Source organism: Armigeres subalbatus, chromosome 1 (assembly GCF_024139115.2).
Source record: "Armigeres subalbatus isolate Guangzhou_Male chromosome 1, GZ_Asu_2, whole genome shotgun sequence".
Classification (NCBI taxonomy): Eukaryota; Metazoa; Arthropoda; class Insecta; order Diptera; family Culicidae; genus Armigeres; species Armigeres subalbatus.
Genome location: NC_085139.1, coordinates 14,306,629 through 14,328,526, shown reverse-complemented (window position 1 = coordinate 14,328,526; position 21,898 = coordinate 14,306,629). Strand labels below are relative to the sequence as shown.

Below are 21,898 nucleotides of genomic sequence, written 5' to 3'. Positions count from 1 at the left end.
AAGAAACTCAACGCATCCCGCAAAGGCTTCGGGCCGCGAGCCGAAATGTACAGGGATAAGGATGGGAGCATTTTGACGGACGAACGTGTGGTGATCGAAAGGTGGAAGCAGCACTACGAGGAACAGTTAAATGGCGCTGAAAGTACAGGCAGTGGGTGTCAAGGCAGCGGAGGAGATGACTATGTCAGTTCAGCGGACGATGGCAGCCAACCAGCTCCCACTGTGAGGAAAGTTAAGGATGCCATCCAACAGCTAAAGATCAATAAATCAGCTGGTAAGGATGGTATCGGATGGTATGGGCCCGGAAAAGCTAGCCCTGCAAAAGCTGCACAAATTGATAGTCAGAATCTGGGAAACTGAACAGCTGCCGAAGGAGTGGAAGGAAGGGGTTATATGCCCCATCTACAAGAAAGCTGGAGTGTGAGCACTTTCGAGCGATCACCATCCTTAATACCGCCTACAAAGTGATATCTCAGATCATCTTCCGTCGTCTGTCACCATTTTTCGCTCTTGACTATAAGCTAACGTATGTACGTAGTTAATGTATTTATTTTAAGATAGCGGTCGTTGGGGTGTCTATTTCACCTGTGCTGAAGGCCCAATTCCAATTTTTCGCTCTTGACTATAAGCTAACGTATGTACGTAGTTAATGTATTTATTTTAAGATAGCGGTCGTTGGGGTGTCTATTTCACCTGTGAAGGCCCAATTCCTAAGCGCCAATGAAAAACCACCCTCGAGCGAGCGCTGGCGCTTGAACCTAGCAATTTAGCACTGTAAAGAATTAAATAACTTTACAGAACCCGTAGCTTCCGGGAATGAAAGCACACCCAAATATGGAGTTACGTTCAAGAGCAATACCACCCATGCGATTGCCCGAGGAGGGAGCCCCTACTGGAGCTGGTCCTGGAACGGGGGCAGAGCGAGCGGCCAGCGGCTAGAGGAAGGAGAGGTGCACCAGCGACCCTCTAGTCATCGGGATCAGCCCGTGCCGACAAGGCAAAACAGAAACGGCAGAAGAAGAAATCACCAAGGCAATGCTGCACCTGCTGATGTTGCTGTGGTTGATCGACGTCAATCACTCACGTTAGTGGGCCGCCGACGGCAACGGATCATGTGGACAAGGGAGATGAATCAGTACGTGATCCGTTGCTACTACGTTTGCACCAGGATGGAGACGGATATGTCCGGCAGACCGGCGATGCTGGAGATGTTCAATGAGAGGTTCCTCGGTTTGCACCCCAGCTTGACCAGAACAAGTTGTACACACGCCAGAGAGCTATTATGTCACATAATATGCTGACTCCAGAAGACGTAGAGTACATCAAGCGGGAAGTGCAGAGGGAATTAGGAGAGGAGGAGGAGGCAAGATCGAGCGATGCGTCGAGAAGGAGTTCTGTTGGGTTGGATGCATCAATCGCAAGTAACCGTCGCGATTCGATTGCACCCGCCGCTCCAGGACCAACAGTGGAATTGCAACGACAGCAATTGAAGGACGAACTAGCTAATCATATGGGCACAGCAGTTACACAGTTCCGTGGGACAGACCCCATGTCCCGACACCGGATACCCAAGTTGCAGTACTCCTATCGGTTGACGAGTACAGTAAGCATCCTTAACCAGGATATTTTGCCACAGTACTTGGAAACCGTGGAGAACCTTGTGGAGCTGCAATTTATCGTGTATTCGGCTGCAGTGGCTGTTGTAAGAACGTTGGGATTGCGAACGCGCCCACAAGGTGAAAGTGATGGACGCGCACGCCCCAAAGCACGAAAACCCGCGTGGATGCGACGTCTGGAGACCCGCATCGCCACACTGCGGTCAAAGGTTGGTCGATTAACACAGTACAAGCAGGGGAATCGATCAACCAGGCTAGTTCGGAATGTTGCTGAAATTGTGAAACTCACAGAACTCCGTGATCTCACCGAGGCGAACATAACTGAGATCCTCGACACCCATGTACAGCGGTTGAGTGCTCTTGCTAAACGACTGCGACGTTATGGAGAATGTTCGAAGAGGAAGGAGCAAAATCGAATGTTCAACATCAACGAAAGAGAGTTCTACAACCACATCCGAAACGACAAAGCCGACTTTGGCGAGGGCCTTCCGGAGATTGGAGAAGTCACGCAGTTTTGGTCCAATCTATGGGAGAACCCCGTCATACACAACGGCGATGGGGTGTGGATGGCAGAAGAAGAGCAATATTGTGGTGGAATTGGAGACATGACCGCTATCAACGTGACCGCCCAAGACATACGTGAGGCTACTCGGTATACCAGGAATTGGGCTGCACCAGGACCCGATTTTGTGCATAATTTCTGGTATAAAAAACTCACAACGGTCCACGGGCGGATGGCGGAATGCTTCAACACGGTACTAGATAGCCCCGGGCAGCTACCGGAATTCATCACTAGGGGTGTCACTTATCTTCTGCCGAAGGATCGGAACACTTTGAACCCAGCCAAGTACAGACCAATAACGTGTCTTTCCAGTCTGTACAAAGTGCTGTCATCGGTAATAGCAAGGAGGGTGCAGAACCATTGCAACGTCAACAACCTGATGACCGAGGGACAAAAACTTTGTCGACGCAACACTCGAGGCTGCGAGGATCAGGTCACCATTGATGCAGTCCTTGTTATGCAGGCCACCCACAAGCAAAGAAACCATGGCGTATATCGACTATAAAAAGGCATACGTCTCAGTACCTCACTCGTACCTTCTTAAGGTACTGCAGTTGTATAAGATAGACGGTAACGTCATCAGGCTAATGCAGCACGCTATGGGGATGTGGAGCACATCCCTACACATTACCGACGGAGAAAAGGTGTTACGGTCCAGGACTCTCAGCATCAGGAGTGGCATATTCCAAGGCGATACCTTTAGTCCTCTATGATTTTGCCTTGCCATGAACCCTCTTAGCTTAGAGTGCTCTACTCAACCAACACAACTATGGCTATCATTTGAAGAGTGGGGAAAGGAGTACAAACATTACCCATACCTTCTTTATAGACGACTTGAAGCTGTTTGCGGAATCTGTGGAGAAGCTGCACCAATTTCTGCGGCTTGTAACGGTATTCAGCAACGACATCCGGATGGAGTTTGGTATCGATAAATGTCGATCCATACATCTACACCGGGGTCACCTGGTGGATGCCGACAGTTTCCGCGTCAACGAACAGGAGGAGATTCGAAACATGGTTGAAGGCGAAACGTACAAGTTCCTAGGTTTCCTGCAACTGAAAGGAATTCGCCATACGACGATCAAGAAAGAGCTGCAGGAAAAGTTCTTGCATCGTGTCAACGGTATTTTGAAGAGCCTCTTGTCGGCCGGCAACAAGGTGAAGGCGATAAACACGTTTGCTGTGCCCTTGTTGACATACAGTTTCGGGGTGGTGAAGTGGACCAAGACTGATTTGGAGGCGTTAGAATGAGCAGTACGAGTGGCGTTCACTAAGCATCGCATGCGCCATCCAAAATCGTCCATTGAGAGAGTCACCCTGCCACGTACAGTAGGAGGAAGAGGCGTCACCGATATACAAACACTATGTGTTTCCCAGATCCAGCAGTTGCGAAGATACTTCGTGGAAAGCCAGAACCGCCACGAAATCTATCGCGCTGTGTGTGAAGCTGACCACGGATTCAGTGCCCTGCATCTGGCGCAGGAGGACTATCAGCTGAATTGCGACATCAAATCTGTCGACGAGATGATCGCATCGTGGAAGCAGAAGGAGTTACATGGGACGCACCCCCATCAACTGGAACTGGAATATATAGCCATCCAGGACCGGGTAATTGCGACGAAGAACTATCGGCACTATATATTGCACGAAAACGTGGAGGACCGCTGCAGGAAGTGCAATTCAGTAGGGGAGACGATCGAACATATCGTGTCCGGGTGTTCAGCCTTAGCTGATTCAGCCTATCTCGGTCGTCATAACGAAGTAGCCAAGATTGTGCACCAACAGCTTGCTTTAAAGCACAACTTGGTTAACCAGTTTGTCGCCTACTACAAATATGTGCCTATCCCGGTTCTGGAAAATAGTTTCGTGAAGCTGTACTGGGATCGCGAGATCATAACGGATGTCCTCATTCGTGCCAATCGGCCCGATATTGTGGTCTACGACAAAAGGATGAAGCGGGTAACCCTCATCGACATTGCTGTACCGCTAGACCATAATGTCCAAACAACATTCTCCAACAAGATAACGAAGTACCACGACTTGGCGGAGGAGTTGAAGCAGATGTGGCACCTGGAGGACGTGCGTATAATTCCGGTTGTTATCTCAGCAACCGGAATCGTCCCGAAATCTCTTCTGAGATCCTTAGGAGAGCTGGAACTATCTCATAACCTCCATAGCATCCAAAAGACAGTGGTTCTTGGAACTTGCAGCATCGTAAGAAGATTCCTGAACCACCATAACTAATACATCCGGTGCAAACGTTTATTATAGGATTTTAGGTCAACCAATGAGTCAACCAAAGTCAATGAGATCCACAGAGCCTAATCCCCTTTGGCATTCAGATTGCCCGGGGTACGTGAAAATTCCCAGCACGCTTGCTGAGGAAGTGCCAAAACTCTATAATAATAATAATTAGTGAATGAGTTCGTGGGATTTTAGAAAAGATTCATTAATTACGTAACGCAAAAATTGGGCATTTTCAACCCCCTCCCCCCTATGTCACACTTTTTGTATGAAACATCTGAAAATTTTGTATGGATCGTCACATTTCGCTCAACCCCCCTCCCCCTCTAAGCGGTACGTAATTCGCGGACGCTCCCTTATCAAGCCGGCTTCGTTGACGGCCGCTCGACAACGGACCAGATCTTTACTGTACGGCAAATCCTTCAAAAATGCCGTGAATACCAGGTCCCAACGCATCATCTGTTCGTTGATTTCAAGGCGGCATACGACAGTATAGACCGCGTAGAGCTATGGAAAATTATGGACGAGAACAGCTTCCCTGGGAAGCTTACCAGAATGATCAAAGCAACGGTGGACGGTGTGCCAAACTGTGTGAAGATTTCGAGCGAACACTCTAGTTCGTTCGAATCGCGCCGGGGACTAGGACAAGGTGATGGACTTTCGTGCCTGTTGTTCAACATTGCGCTGTGTCATGCGGAGAGACGGGTGTAACAGGCGGGGTACGATTTTCAACAGAGCCAGTCAATTTATTTGTTTCGCGGATGACATGGACATTGTCGGCTGAACATTTGCAAAGGTGGCAGAACTGTACACCCGCCTGAAACGTGAAGCAACAAAAGTTGGACTGGTGGATCCTTGCTAACGGCTGATAACAATGTCAGTCGTGAAATACGAAGGCGCATCATCTGTGGAAGTCGGGCTTACTACGGGCTCCAGAAGAAACTGCGGTCAAAAAAGATTCGCCACCACACCAAATGAGTCATGTACAAGACGCTAATAAGACCGGTTGTCCTCTACGGACATGAAACATGGACAATTCTCGAAAAGGACTTGCAAGCACTCGGAGTATTCGAGAGACGGGTGCTTAGGACCATCTTTGGCGGTGTGCAAGAAGACGGTATGTGGCGGCGAAGAATGAACCACGAGCTCGCCCAGCTCTACGGCGAACCCAGTATCCATAAGGTAGCTAAAGCCGGAAGGGTACGATGGGCAGGACATGTTGCAAGAATGCCAGACAGCAACCATGCAAAGATTGTGTTCGCTTCCGATCCGACAGGGACGAGACGACGTGGAGCGCAGCGAGCGAGATGGGCAGACCACCTTCAAAACGACTTAGCCAGCATAGGGCGTATTCGAGGATGGAGAGATGCGGCCTCGAACCGTGTATTGTGGTGTCAAATTGTTGATTCAGTGTTTTCTGTTTAGACGTAGACTAAATAAATGACAATGAAATGAATAACAGTCAAAACCTGCCGTTCCGTTACTTTGCGTTTGGATAAATGCCAAAACATAAGTGCAACTTTTTCAACAGAAGCATAGACATTAGAGTGATTAGAAGGCACAAAAACTTATTACGGAAATACTGATTTGGAAATTCCGTTTAACATGTAAAAGATTAGCATCAATATCAATAATGAGAATTTTAGTTCTCTTTATAACTTTGCTTACAAAAGTCAGATCGTTTCGCAACAACAACTGGCTTTCAGCTTAAGAAGTATTTTATGAAGTTAATGCATTGATTATATTCAAATAGTTTATGGGCCATTTGGGTAATTTTCATAACAATTTCCATACAATCTTCAAATGAAGCGAGCACATTTAAATTACATCCAAATTAGCTAAAAATTTAGTAGATCTATTAAAATGACAAAAACAATCGTTTAAAAATAGGGAAGCTAAAAAGTCAAAATTAGAATCACTCTAATAGACATCTTTCAGGGTAAAAGTTTCAAAGTGTTGAACATGTTTTGACTGTCGAGGTTTAAGCCGTCTCCAATAATTGACTAAATATTTTGTAGTAGGTATTCAAATGACACAGTTTCTACATAAAAAGCAATGCAAGGCGACAAATTATAAGTTAACTGCGTACACTGCACCAAAACAACAAACTCTTTGCTTTCATTCAACCATTTGCACGCTCTGCGCTTTCTTGCCTACTGTGATGATGGGCAATGCACAACCGGCGTGGCATTGCGAGCGAGAACTACTCACAACGAAGCTAATTCACGTGTTTAACCCGAAGCGTACGCAAGTGTATGTATATCAGAAGCAAGGCTAAATATATGCAAAATTGGTCACCCTATCCACTGCGCTACACTCTCCAACTATCTCTATCGGTGCAAGACTTAGTAAAAGCGTGTTAAAATGAAGTGTAGTGGAGTGAAAAGAAAATTCATTCCATCCGAGTGCACTCAGCATACGCTTTGTGGCCGGCCTTCGTTGCCGGCTTTTGCTTCAAACGAGTAGCAAACCCCCAAGTGAACGCGCGCGCTTACGGCTTCTTTCCCTGCTCTCGCGCGCGTGTTGGCGCTTAGTTATCAGTCAGTTTGTACGCGGACGTAGAAAGCATCATACCATCAGCCGACACGACTCAGCTCGTACAGATAGTGTGCGCAGGTATTGGGGCAGACGACATTCTCCTAACCCAATAATAGAATTAGAACACACAAACGCCCCAAAGAGTGTTCCGCGCGCGCGAGCGAAGGAAAAACGTCGAATAGTCTGAGTCGATCGGTCGCGAGTAGAACAACCCATCCGCCAGTTGTGTGAACCGTCGAGTGTGCGCCCAAGTGTGTACTGCAAAGCGCTAATCTAATTACTATCTGCTCCGGTAATTGTGGTCATCGTCGTCGCCGTCATCATGAGAGAAATTGTGCATCTGCAGGCCGGCCAGTGCGGAAATCAGATCGGATCAAAGGTGTGTGTTTGCTAAGGCATGGGGTGTTAAAGGTGAAACGTGGCCCACCTGGGTGGTTCAATCCCGTGTCGGATTCAAAGGGACAGTGATATTCAAGACGGCTGAAACCTACCATAAAATAAATATGGACTGAATTTCTATTTTTGAGTCACCCAGTAGCGGCGGCAGTACAGTGGGAGACGGTGCGCAAGAAGGCCATAGCCGAGCTGCGATTGCATAAGCGGCCAACGTTCAGAGACGGTTCCATTGAAGCAAACCTCGAAGTAAAGGACTGATATCTTATCTAGTTTTTGCCTAATTTGGACCGAAATCAGCAAGCGACTTGTGCGGCATTGCGTCAAAGCGGTTCACACCATGATGTAGAAAATTGAAGCTCCTTGCAGGAGGGTGACACGGCACACTGAAAAGTTGTCTTGCTCACTTTCAATTAAAGCTGCCGCACACTCTGGCGGACAGTTTTTGTGTTCGTGCTCATGGAACCTTGATTAAATCTGAACGGTACATACTAAATCCAATCCGCAAGATACGCTCTATTTGCATCTTTTTATGGGAAAGCCCAGTTGCATTTTCAATTTTACGCTTATGGTGCCGAGTACCGACCGGTGCCGGTGGCTTATTTCGAATTCAATCTCACCGTCGTCACCACTAATGGCACGCTACGGATCGGTCACACATAATTGAGTTTATGCTCGTTTTAATAACGGATTAATATAACGGATCACACAGTAGTATTCAATGCCGTGAGCAATGTTGTATCCCGTATGATGCATTCAACTGTGTTTATAATTAAGAAGTTATGGAGCTGTAAAAACTAAATTGCTCGCAAACCTGTTAGTTATTTTGATCATTTTAAGTTATAAGTTATAACCTCACAAATCTTTTTCGACTTGATTACAATCAATTGCACTAAGCTTTTTCCTGTACAATAAAAATGGATGTGAAGATTGTGTGATCGTAATGCTACCTACTAAAGGAGAGTGATACAATGTTCAGTTTCGCATAATAATGTGCCTTGAAATAAAATGAAAGAAAAATACAGTAGATGAGCAAAAATTATCCGCAAAACAAGAAACGCGTGCTATCCAGTGCATTCACCGCCTCTCTCCAACTTGCGGCGGCCATATTTTCTAAAATTATCAAAGTTGCTTTTTTATGATTGTTATCTTGTACACAAGCCGGGCAGAAACCATTAACAGAATAACAAAACATGATATGGACTTGATTGATGTAAGAGATAAAAGAACAGACAACAATATCAAAATATGATATGGATAAGAACAAACTAATGGCACATGATATTGATCACTTCTTACAAAAAACAAACATAACTTGATCTCCTCATGATATGTTAGGGCAAAATATTGATATTGTCAATTGATCTCTTATACATATCTTATATTTTATTAATCATATCTGAAGACTACTCTCTGGACTTTCGTCGTGTTGATTATGCTGCACTGAACAATGCACTTGTGGAAATTGACTGGCAATTTATCTAATCGACTATCAGCGTCAACGATGCAGTGGATTTCTTCAATATTGCTCTGGAAGATGTTCCAAAACCTGCACATGGAAAATTTGTGTTTATTTTAAATATAAGTTTTCGTGTTATGTAGAAATTTGAGTTTCATTTATAGAAGAGGATGAGATCTCTATAGAAACATTTCTGTCCTTCAAATACCTCCAAACGCCAAATTTTATTCCATTTGCCTGATTAGTTGTCAAGTATCTCCAAACGCTCCCGAGAACCCCTCCCCCCTAACTTCCGGAATTGGGAGCCATCTAAAGAACTTCCTCGGCCCAAAAGAAACCTGTATTCAAAGTTTCACACTGATCGGTTCAGTAGTTTCCGAGACAATCAACTCTATGTACAAAGCATTAGTGATTAACCATAGATTTAATCATGATTAATGAATAATGGGTTATTTAATCATTTAATCATTATTTAATCATTTTTTATCATTTAATCATTATTCATTAATCATAATCATACAAAAAAATATGATTCAATCATTAATCACTAATCCTTAATCATAGAATTTTAAATTTGATCATAATCCTTAATAATATTCATAATTGTTTTGAGTTTATTCATTAATCATCAATTTTAATCATCGCTTACATCGCTTTTAATCATCAATCTTTATTCATAATCATATAATATTAATACCTTTCAATAACCCAATTTGGTTAAAATGGTACTTGATCATTGATCACTATGCAAACCATTCAATTTCATTATTCATAATCATTAATCATACTGATCTTTAATCACTAATCATATACATATTCTGTCAGCATTTAATCACGATCGATAATCGTTAATCCTACTAAAAACGTTTTATTCATTAATCAAAATCGTTAATCATTGTCAAAAATTAATTTGATCGTTAATCATAATCATTAATCATTGTCAAAAGTGATTAAATCATTAATCATAATCTTTAATCATAGAGTTGAATGATTTAATCATAAAAAACTTAATCATTCATTGGAAGCTTTATTCATTAATGCTCTGATCTATATAATAAAAATGAAATGGTCTGTGTTCGTATCCGCATAACTCGAAAACGGCTGGATGAATTCTCTTCATTCCTTCAGCAGATATGTTCGTTATCGTTTCCGACGGGTTTATATGATATTTCCTTAAGCGAAAATCGCGAATATGGTCGAGTAAATTATGAATAACTAAAACAAAGATTCGTATGGGAATTTCGCAAAGGAAGTTCACAACGCGCTTTTTCGCCTACTATGCAGGACAACGTCTGCCGGGTCGACTAGTTATATATAGATGTGTATGACAGCCCCCCTTTTTAAAAAGGGAATTGTTTCAAATCACCATAGAAAAATGTTTCGGTCTCAAAAAATGTTGAGTTTTCCAAGGATTTATGTTTCATTTATATGGGTCCCCCCTTCCAGAGGGGAGTGTGGTGCCAAACCAGCTTAAAAATCTTCCCCGGGCCTACAAAATCCTGCATACAAATTTTCACGCCGATCGGTTCAGTTCATACTTTAATACCGCTGCGACCAGTATGTAGATCTATTGTGACCTATCCTCTTTATCATATGCCGTATTATATACAGTATGTATTGATAAATCACTATGGGAGTGAACACCTTTACATTAACGGGCCTTTTTCCCATTCAGAATTTTTTCTTCTTCCTAAGCAATGGAAGGGGAATCTGCTCGACAGACATTCTGGGGTGACCAGGAAGTGCGGGGTTAGGGATCACCGAGGGAGGCAGGACGACATCCCCGACCCGCTAAATCGTTTCCATTGCCGCCAAGCCCATAGTCCCTTCGGTACAACCAGAAAGTAATGCTTCAAAAGGGGGCCAGTGCATAACGCACCCTCGAGGTTAGTTGCGTGTCCTTGCAGCACCGAACATCGTAACTCGCTTTTTAGAAGAACACCATGGTATCGTGCCAGCGCGTTGCCAGCTTTCCAGGTGGCCTTACCACGCCCTATGTCCTCGGAAGGTGGGAAGGGTCGACTTCGCGCCTTCTTCCCTCTGCACGACTGGTATCAAGAATGATGATTTCGAAATTGTGTGAGCTCAATTTTGAGAAAAATCAACATATTTTTACCACATAAATTTAATAAAAATGTGTATCTTAATGTAATATTTTAGCACATAAAAAATGAAATTTGTAAGTTTAAAATACCTACAATGCAAGATCTACTCTTATTCTTTGTATTGACCTAACAATACCCTAAATTGGATGTAAGATGGCGAAAATACGGCCAAAATTTTTTGCCTATATTTTTCAAGGGTGAACCCAAACTTTTGGCCGGGAGTGTACATCATGTTGAAGCTGTCCAATGATTTTAAGGTGATATTTACAAGGACATTGACCTTTTATCAAACCAGTGTAAAATCCTAAAAAATATTCTTTTAGGCTAAGTAGGGTAACTGTCCTATTTTGTACCCCTAGAGGAAGCGCTTCCCAATATATGCTTATATCTATTGAAATACAGTTTCGATACGGGCGGAAATGACACAATTTCAAAGATAAAGGTCTTATTTATGAAAGAGAAATTCGAAATGGGCTTAACGGCTCAATTAAGCCGAAACAAAGTCTTATCTTTTGATTGGCATGCATCAATGAAAATACTCCTGTGTTTTAAATGATGCTGGGTCATTAGGCCGAAGGTCATTCAGCCGAAGGCCATTAGGCCGAAGGCCATTAGGCCGAATGGTCATTAGGCCAAATAGCCATTAGGCCGAATGAGAACTGGGGAGTGAGAAGTGAGTAGTGCGAAGTGAGGAAGAAGTAGAACGAAAGAAGGAAAAAGGAAGAAGGAAGAAGGAAGAAGGAAAAAGGAAGAAATAAGAAGGATGAAGGAAGAAGGAAGACGGAAGAAGGAACATGGAAGATAAAAGAAGGAAAAAAGAAGAAGGAAGACGGAAGAAGGAAGATGGAAGATAAAAGAAGGAAAAAGGAAGAGGGAAGAAAGAAGAAAGATGAAGGAAGAAGAAAGAAGGAAAACGGGAGGAAGAAGGAAGAAAACGGAAGAAATAAAGGTGAGATAGAAGAAAGTAGGTAGAAGGAAGAGGGAAGAGGAAAGAAGGGGGAAAAAAGAAAGAAAGAGAAAGAAGGAAGAAGGAAGATAGAAAAAAGAAGAAGGAAGAAGGAAAAACAAAAAAGGAAGAAGAAGGAAGAAGAAAGACAGGTGGAAGAAGCCAGAAAGAAGAAAGAAGAAGGAAGAAGGGAGGAAAAGAAAGTAGAAGGAAAAGGGAAGAAGAAAGAAGGAAGATAGAAAAAAAGAAGCAGGAAGGATGAAGAAGGAAGACGGAAAAACGAAGTAGAAAGAAGTAAAAAGAAAGAAGGAAGATGGAGGAAGAATTAAGAAAGAAAGAAAGAAGGAAGAAGGAAAAAGGAAGAAAGAAGAAGGAAGAAGGAAGAAGGAAGAAGGAAGAAGGAAGAAGGAAGAAATAATGGAGAAAGAAGAAGGAAGAAGAAAGAAGGAAGAGGTAAGAAGAAGGAGGAAAAAAGGGAAGAAAGAAGAAGAAAGAAGAGAGAAGGAATAGGGGAAGAGAAAAAAGGGAGAAGAAAGAAGGAAAAGTGAAAAAGGAAGAAGGAAAAAAGAAGAAGGAAGAAAGAAGAAGGAAGAAGAGAGACGGGAGAATGAAGAAAGAAAGAAGAAGGAAGAATGGCGAAGAAAAAAGGAAGAAGAAGGAAGAAGAAAGAAGGAAGAGGGAAGAAGAAGGAGGAAAAAAGAGAAGAAAGAAGAAGAAAGAAGACAGAAGAAATAGGGGAAGAGAAAAAAGGGAGAAGAAAGAAGGAAAAGTGAAAAAGGAAGAAGGAAAAAAGAAGAAGGAAGAAAGAAGAAGGAAGAAGACAGACGGGAGAATGAAGAAAGAAAGAAGAAGGAAGAAGGTCGAAGAAAGAAGGAAGAAGAAAGAAGAAGAAGAAAGAAGGAAGAAGAAAAAAAGGAAGAATGAAGCAGGAAGAAGAAAGAAGAATAGAAAGAAGAAGGAAGAAGGAAGAAGGAAGAAGGAAGAAGGAAGAAGGAAAAAAGAAGAAAGAAGACAGATAGAAGAAGGAAGATGCAAGAAGGGAGAAGGAAGAAGGAGTAAGGTGAAGGAAGAACTTCTAATTTTTAACCTTTTGCTTCTTTTAGCTAATTCGGCCTAATGGCCATTCGGCCTAATGACCGTTCGGCCTAATGACCATTCGGCCTAATGACCATTCGGCCTAATTACCTTCGGCCTAATGGCCTGACACCGTTTTAAATTCACAATTTCGACAAAAACTTATTGTGTACGTTCTGAGATTTTTAGTGATATGTACTTTTAAGCTTAACGCATTGTAACACTCGCCTTCTTGAACAAACTAATTTCCTCGAAATTTCATCTAAATATCGCTATTTCCGCACGGGAAACTAGTGAGACAGATGCTGAACAATATAATTTTTTGAAGCCAATGCACAATAGGACAGCCCCATATAAAGGAGTGGCCAAAACTACCAAAAGGTTAATTTTTGATTTGGGTGAGTCAAATGTGATGAATACACAGCTTATAACCTATATTTCTATGATCAGGACGGTTTTTATATTTTAGATTTTTCAGGGAGGGGTGGGGGGCGTTCAAACTAGCCCCTCCCTAGCAGCACACATGTTTCACAAATGTAACTGTGACTGTTAAGTGTCCAGATTTAGTCACAATCAAGTTTCTGCAACCATTTATGTCTGACTTGTGCTGCTCGGGCTCCTAGAAATGATATTTTTACGTTTTTTTGGGAAAACGGACAGCTTTGCCATGTTTTCGTCTTAAAAGTAACATATTTATATATCTTTACAAAGCTCTTAAACAGGTAATGCAATAGGCTTGATATTGTAATAATAGCTTCGTCTAGAAATTAGGTTTTAGCAGTTTTGTAAAAGCATATTTTACGCAATATTTAACGAACAAAACAGTTTGGTACCCCGCAATACCCCGCAGTAAAACATCATGCACTACACTACATGCACTACACTACATGCGCAACAAGTTTCATTCGTCAGAGAACGTTGTTCCATTGTTTCCTATTAAAAATAGGCTGGATCGGACTATGGGCTCAAAAGTTATGGCCAAAATACATTTTCTTATAATGTACGAGAAAGACAACATTACCGCTAGGGGGATTAATCAGGTGTTTTGGTAAACTTCTTATTTTAAATTTTAAAACTGAGTTACTCAATAATGCCACTTTAATTGAATTTGGTGACGAACACAATTTACATAACATTTTAAGGGGGAGGGTTATGTCTTAACGTTGCGCATATTTCAAGAAAAATCATCTATCATATAAAAAGCGTTACGCAGTGAGAAGGGAAGTTGTTCAAAATTTATAATTTTGACATTACTACATTATAGGAGCGAATTATAGATTTAACCAGAACGTGTCATAACGTGTTGGATGAGTAGTGTGTTGAATAACTCCTTGTCACAATACCTTTTTATAATTCTTTGGTAGAAAGAAATCCTAATGAAATATCAAATAAATGAAATTCTATTTCGTTGATGTCACAATATGACGCTAATTGAATCTGTTCTACCCTCCTTTGTTGGTTTAATAAGTTCTACTCAGTGAATTTTCAACACCAGAAGCAGATAGTGCTTTTTTATGATTTTAGGAAATCTGTGTTGCGTCCATTTGTCTGTGACACGAATATACAGTTTATATGACCATTAGTATTTTATCCAGCATCAAACAGGCTTATTGCAAGCCAAAAATTGACCATATTCCGTTGGTTTTGTAGAATATGACAAAAATCGATACTATGCCGAAAATTGGCCCCATACCCCATTGAAGGCTCAGAAAAAATATTTTTCTTTTCTATCTATGTTTTTATGATCTATAGGATAACCTATTGCGATAAGAAAGTTTCAATAAAATTAATCGTACCTGAATAGCATGTAATATTGAATAACAATTTGAGCAAATATTTTTGACATCAGTAACCAGCTACAACCAGTTCCACCCATAGTAATATATCTGAACAATACGTTTACAAGCGTTGCCGAACTATTTCTTTCCATTTCGAAATACGTATTGAACAATTAGCTGGAAACGAAAATCTTAAACTTGGATTGTTTTTCTAATTCATTATGATGCTTATGTTGGAATAATTTGCTTTCTAAGCCCGAATAAAAAGCTTATTAAGAAGTCTAATAGTTAACGTTATTAGCCCAGACAAACAGATGTTACACTAATGAACTTCCCATCCCGCACTAAACAACATTCCGTGTAACATGCACGCGACGTGGTAATAAATCAATTGAACGATGAATTTTTCAGAAAATTGTTCATGCTGTTACGCCTGTTTGTCTGTGTTATAAGTAAACATCATCGCTTCTATAGGGCACTGCATGGAAAAATCTCTTTCTCTTTCGTTCTTAATAAATTTTGACATTTACTGGCCCTGTTGTTTTCAAATTTCTTTGCAGTGAGAAAGAAGCAAAGCAGCCCGTGCAGTGTATAAATAAACGTTTTACATTTTACCTACGTTGCAATAAGGGACCTCTAACAGTAACAACAGCAACTTTGATTAAAGGCTCCCCCAGACCTAAGCGATTTCATCGCCGCGATGGCGGCAACTAGTCGCCGCGATTCTATCGTTGGGTCGCTGCAGGCAATGTTCTATTTACACTTCCATACGAACGACGACAGAATCGCTGTCGCCAAGCGATAGAATCGCGTCGCGACTGTCGCATCGCGTGTGTTTGGGGGAACCTTAAACCACAGATAACAGATATTTAGGCTAGAATAAATTTTATTGAAAATCCTGTGCAAACTTTTGTAATGATATACGTTGGCCCACTGCTGCCATCTACTCAACTGATAGCGGCAGTACATACGGACGCAGCTGACTAACAGCCGTCAAATGCAGCCAATGCATTTGATAGCCGCATTCGGGCTGCGTTTTCAATAACAATTAACCTTGCGCAATCTCCAATCGATTGCCAAACGCGATCCCAATTAAAAATACATTTGAATTAATGATTGCGGATGTTTACACACGTATCGGATGCCAGTCTCAATATCTTTTATCTGTGATTAAACGTTGTACGAACGTTTCTTACATTCGACGAATAAATTAATTTTTAGCGACCTTGCTTTTATCCTATTATTAAAACATTTCTCACTTTTCTTTCACTGATAATCCATTTCTATACTTATTTGTAAAAAAAATGGAAAATTCTGCAATGAATGTGTACCTGCATATTGGCAGCTGATAAAGAGCAGCGTTGATTACAGCAGAAATAAACGGGATAGTAACTGATAAAAACAAACTGCTCGTTACTTAGCTTGGCTTAGCTTAGCTTAGACTTAAGCTTAGACTGACTGTACATATCAATGGTTGCTACTCCGTGATTGATCGAAGCTGGTGCAAGTTAATAGTGGATGGGGCATGATGAAAACAAACTGCTCTGCGGAATTTCTTCAGAATTCCTTAGGAATATTTTTCCACGTGTTTGATGGGAAGTTCATCAAGTATCTCCAAGAATTTTTCCGGAAGTTCCTCCAGGATTTCATCCGGAAGTTCCTCCAGTATTTCGTGTGGAAGCTCCTCCAGGATGTCGTCCAGAGGTTCCTCAAAGATTTCATGTGGAAGTTCCACCAGGATTGCGTCTGGAAGATGTCTTCCTCCAGGATGTCTTCCAGAAGTTCCTCCAGAATTTCGTCCGGAAGTTCCTCCACGATGTCGTCCGGAAGTTCCTCCAGGATTTTGTTCGAAGGCTCCTTGAGATTTCGTTAGAAAGTTCATCCAGGAATTCTTCCGGAAGTTCCTCCAGGATGTCATCCGGAAGTTTCTCCAGGATTTCGTCCGGAAGTTCCTCCAGGATTTTGTCCGAAAGTTCCTTCAGGATTTCGTTCGGAAGTACTTCCAGGATGTCGTCCGGAAATTCCTCAAAGATTTCATGGGGAAGTGCCTCCAGGATTTCGTCTGGAAGTTCCACCAGAATTTTGTTCGGAAATTCCTCCAGGATCAGAGCTTAAAATATTCATCTTCATAAAGCAACTTCGGTCCGAATATAGACAAACATCGCATGAAAATTCAAAACTTAGAATGCCATAGTCAGACGACTACTCCACCAACTCATTAGTGCTGTCTAGGGATCCTATAATGAGAGATGTGCAAATACTTTTCTAGGCGATTTAGCAACGCTGTTACTTTTGTTAGCAAACGCTTCCAGCACTTGCCGCAGCGCAAAATGTTGAAGCTTGTATATGACTTTGCATTTGATAACAATTTGGAATATTTTTTGTTAAATATCTTGGCTGTGCATATGCACAGCATATGTTTCGAAATGGACAAATTGATATGAAATTTGCGAAAAAGAATCCACGTGTCTTGGAGGGACTCAAACCCTCAACCTCCTACTCTCTAGATAGGCGTGATAACCCCTACACAACAAGACCACAACAGGTCACGTTTGCGGAAAAGCCATCAGAATCCGAGTACCAACCTCCACCGCGGTTAGCTCTTTTTTGCAAATTGAATATCTTTCGGATGCTTGATTTGTCCAATCTCACCATGCGCTTTACTATTGTATATACGGTCTTTCACCGCCATTAGTCGTCTGAGTACACGCGACCGCTTACGTAAAAGGCAATCAAACTCATCAAATGCTTTAGCCAAGCAAGCCTTTGGCACAGCAGAGTGCGATTGAATTCGCATTCTATACCGTCCCGTCCAGACAGTTACTGGGGGGCATGGAGTGCGATCCTCTCGTTTTATAAAACAATGTGCACTCGCTTGGCTGTGGATATACAATAGTAAAGCGCATGTGAAGATTGGACAAATCAAGCATCCGAAAGACATTCAATTTGCAAAAAAGAGCTAACCGCGGTGGAGGTTGGTACTCGGATTCTGATGGCTTTTCCGCAAACGGACCTTTAAGTGGTCTTGTTGTAGGGGTTATCACGCCTATCTAGAGAGTAGGAGGTTGAGGGTTTGAGTCCCTCCAAGACACGTGGATTCTTTTCGTTAATTTCATACAAATTGTCCATTTCAAAACATATGCTGTGCATATGCACAGCCAAGATATTTAACAAAAAATGGTTTTCGTACGGCCGAGTTGCCGAATAATATGCAATTAATTGAATTTGGGATATGTTTGTCTGTCCACTAACAGTGTTTAAATAAGCATTGTCCCTAAAATAAAAGTGCATTACAAATGAGCGAACACGATACATACACTAGATTACTTCTACTCGCGAAAGTAAAACAAATAGTTTATTCGATGAAACTTTTCTTAAAATCTATCTCAATACCTCTCAACATCGTCTCAATCTGCAACAATAACAACGTTCATTTGGCTCACGTTTTGACAGTTCTCAATACTCGATTGGCTTACAATGGCCGCTTTCGCATACTCTCATTATTGCTGTTCATCGAGCAGCTCGAAGTAGCTCGAAGTTGTTCCCGTCCTGCTCGTTCTTTTGTCAACAAACGGGCATGAGAGTGACAGGAACAACTTCGAGCTACTTCGAGCTGCTCATTGACAGCACTATTATAGGATCCCTAGTGCTGTTCAATGAGAGCTTGAAGTAGCTCGAAGTTTCTCCCTGTCCTGCTCATGCCCATTTGTTGACTAAAAAGAACGAGCAGGACGGGAACAACTTCGAGCTACTTCGAGCTGCTCATTGGACAGCACTATTCATTCGACTGTCACTGAGTGTGCTTACGATGTGCAGAAAAACATAATTAGCATTGTTTATGTTGATGTTTGCCGTTGAAAGTGCGTCGCGGATGAAAATCGGGTGCAGTTCTATGTGATAAATTACTTTACTCATTTGAAACCTGTTCAGATTTCAGATAATCTATCAATTTTCAGATAATCAATCTAATATTCAACCGACTATTGAAAGTCCAGAGCGATTATAAATCTAGACCAACATTTGAAAAGGGCGTAACAACCAAAATTTATTCCTTCTGATTCTTTGTCCCCATATATAGCCTTATATGTAGAAGAAGAATCAGAAGGAATAATTTTTGGCTGTTACGCCCTTTTCAAATGTTGGTCTAGAAATGTGCCTGGAAGTGAGCAGACAATTGAGGCAAGGTGGACTTCACCAAAAAATTTCGATTATTTTACACTCTGTCCAGGATGTTGTCTGGAAGTTCCTCCAGGAATTTGTGCGGAAGTTCCTATGCGATGTCGTATAGAAGTTCGTTCAGGATTTCGTCCGGAAATTCCTCCGGGATGTCGTCCTCCACGCATCCAGGATTTTGTCCGGAAATTCTTCTGGACTTCGTCAGGAAGTTCCTCTGAAATTTCGTCACGAAGTTCCTCACCGTATTCCTCCGGAATTTCGTCGAAAAGTTTCTCCAGGACTACGTCCAGAAGCTTCTCCAAGGTTTTGTCCGGTACTGCTCCGGTAAATCCCTCCAGATGGAATCCAAAGTGATTTTTTTGTGGTTTTATTCGAATGAGTTCTTTAAAGAATGAATCGAGTCCGTCCTGAAGGATTTCTTAAGAAGTTGCTGAAGATTCGCTGAAGATTCGCGAAGGAATTTCTGGTTCAAATCCCTATACATTTTATAAACATTAGAATGAATCCAAGGGGGAATTTGCGATGAAATTTCTGATTAATTTCTCAATGGACTTCCTGGAGTTATTCTCAACAAAAAATCTGAAAGAGTCAGAGAAATTTGGGAAGGAAATCCTGGCTGAATAACTGTAGAATTTTTCGGATGAATTCTTGAAATAATTTCGGGTGGATTTTACGATGGGTTTCCAGAAGATATTCTCAAAGTGATAATTATTGAAGAATCTTAATTCTAGTTTTCACGATTTACTCAACTTGACTCGTGATTTTCGCATGAAGAAAGATCATATAAACAGCCCATGTTTGTAGCACTTACTGGAACCAAATCTGATTTTTTAATGTCCGAATTAGTTAAGTGAACAAAATCCCGACAGAAGACTTATCCACAGCTCTCCACCCTCTTTGGCTGCTCCAATCGATTTCACCAAGAATGTAGTCTGAAAAAAATAGCCTGCGTGATCCGCTTAAATTTGCGACAGCGAACCTTAGCGTGCGTCAACGACACAGCGCGGCCTCGTGTTAATGAATGAACTCAACAACAAACTGCGGCGCAGCATAATCTGTCAGCATGCCCTGCTTCTAGACTTGTATTAGTCGTCGCTACAAAATACGATTTGTCCGCTTTGAATGATTGTTCGGTGCGGGGGGAAAATGAGTTCGCCCAACCGTTAGGTTCTCAGCTTAGTACCATGCGGAACATTTCATTCATTTTGGGAAGTGGTAAAAACCAGCCCGACGACGGTGGCGGAAGACGGTAATTGATCTCAATCAAAAGCTATATGTGCGTGTTCGTTAGTGGGTGGAGAGGCGGCATAATGTTGCCACCAGGCACGGCAGATAAACAGCGATAGGAATTGCTAATCACGTGGTCCAGATTTAGATGGGAACGAGCGTCACGGTCGCGATGACGCTCTGTTTTCGCGAGTCGAAAATTTGTGCATGCATATTTTTATACGAAGTGTGTCATTCTTGAGGAATACACCCGAGGGCGAATATTTCGCAAAGGCACACTTTGCAAAACGTTCGGTCATTAAATTTGGCAAGCGTCAACTAAATATTTTCCCGGCATGCTACGATCAGCTTATTATATATGTACAATGACAACTCAATTTGCTGTTATGATGAAACTTTCAATGTTGTTAGCCTTTTAGCCAACAAATAGCCGAAGTATACGCTCAGACGGAAATTAATACTGCCTGCGCGTGAGACGTGTATATGTATAGAACTGCATATTTTCTCAAGTAATACATTGAGATCGGATGCATCAAGGTATAAATGGAATGTCAACAATTTCGACACGATCGAATTCTCAATTTCAGCTCATGTTACAGAGTAAACACAGGCTAGGCATTGAGATAGTAGCTTGCTTTCAACGTATCTTACTCAGTCAGTCAACATACCGCTGTCACTATTGATACTGACCAAAAATACGTGTACATCCAAACATGCATTTATCAACGTGATTGGCAGTTGTTTGTTATGATAGCAAACACGAAAAATGATCATTACTATAATTGTGGTAGTAGTCACCTTCTACCGCTACGTTGCGTTGTAACTATGTGAACATCTGATAAGCTAAAATAAACTTTCTACCGATTGTAGTCGGAAGTATGATAGATGAGTCATGAAACGATTAAGTTAAAACATCTGTTGAGTCATGCTAATGCGAATATTAATGAAATCATGAGTAATTCAGATTGTACTAATCCATTGCATTGTTTGCCTTTCTACGCATAGTTGTCTCATGTTAGGTTTTCATAGATACTGACTTTTTTATCCCATGGTTTGATTTCTACGTATATTTATCTCGTTATGAACAAATTGCGATTCTGCTATATTTTAGAATGGTGCCCATTGGAATAGTGTTGTGTGCTTAGAGACAACTTGAAGAATTTTAACTCTGAGCGATGGCACTTTAACAACACCACTTCAACCACGTGGACAGCACACTTTCATCAATGAAACAGAGAGAAACACATGTCAATCGAAGCATCTATCACGAGCACTTAGGGCCAATTTCTTCACCTTCGCTTAGAGCTCTAACTAGGTTTGAATGTATGAGTGAGCATCGCTTAAGGGCAATCCTCACGGAAACCAAAGCTAAAAGTTTTCACGGGCCGCTCAATACGGAAGCAACGCATAACTGTCATTGTTATTATTTCACGCATGCTGCGCCCCAGCAAACCTGAAATAATAAAAATGACAGTTGTGCGTTGCTTCCGTATTGAGTGGTGCGCCCTTGAAAACGCGAGTACATATCGTTTTGGATTCCGTGAGGATTGCCCTTAATAGTTAATCGGATGTAGAGAAATTGTCTCTTAGTGGGATTAATTTTAAAATTTGACTCATTTTTTTAAATTTGGTACAGGTATGTGTAACGCGGCAGTGTATGTCAAAATTTAGACCAAATACGTAAATCTGTTAACACAGGCTGTTAATGACCTAGATACAAAATAAACCTTTTTATCGGATGGTCGCGTAATTTTTTCACTATTCTTGCCGTTCGAACGTT

General features: G+C 41.7%; 1 protein-coding gene across 2 annotated transcripts in view; it reads left to right on the top strand.

Annotated features, from left to right (window-relative positions):
• The first annotated feature begins 6,892 nt into the window (after window positions 1-6,892).
• Window positions 6,893-21,898, top strand: part of LOC134222151 (tubulin beta chain-like) — a 54,748-nt gene continuing 39,742 nt past the window's right edge. Inside the window, exon 1 of one of the 2 annotated variants that reach the window (XM_062701305.1) lies at window positions 6,893-7,339. In XM_062701305.1, coding sequence (XP_062557289.1) covers window positions 7,283-7,339 — 57 coding nt within the window. In that variant the 5' untranslated portion in view covers window positions 6,893-7,282. The remainder of the gene's footprint in view (window positions 7,340-21,898) is intronic. The other variant, XM_062701298.1, reaches the window with a different exon arrangement.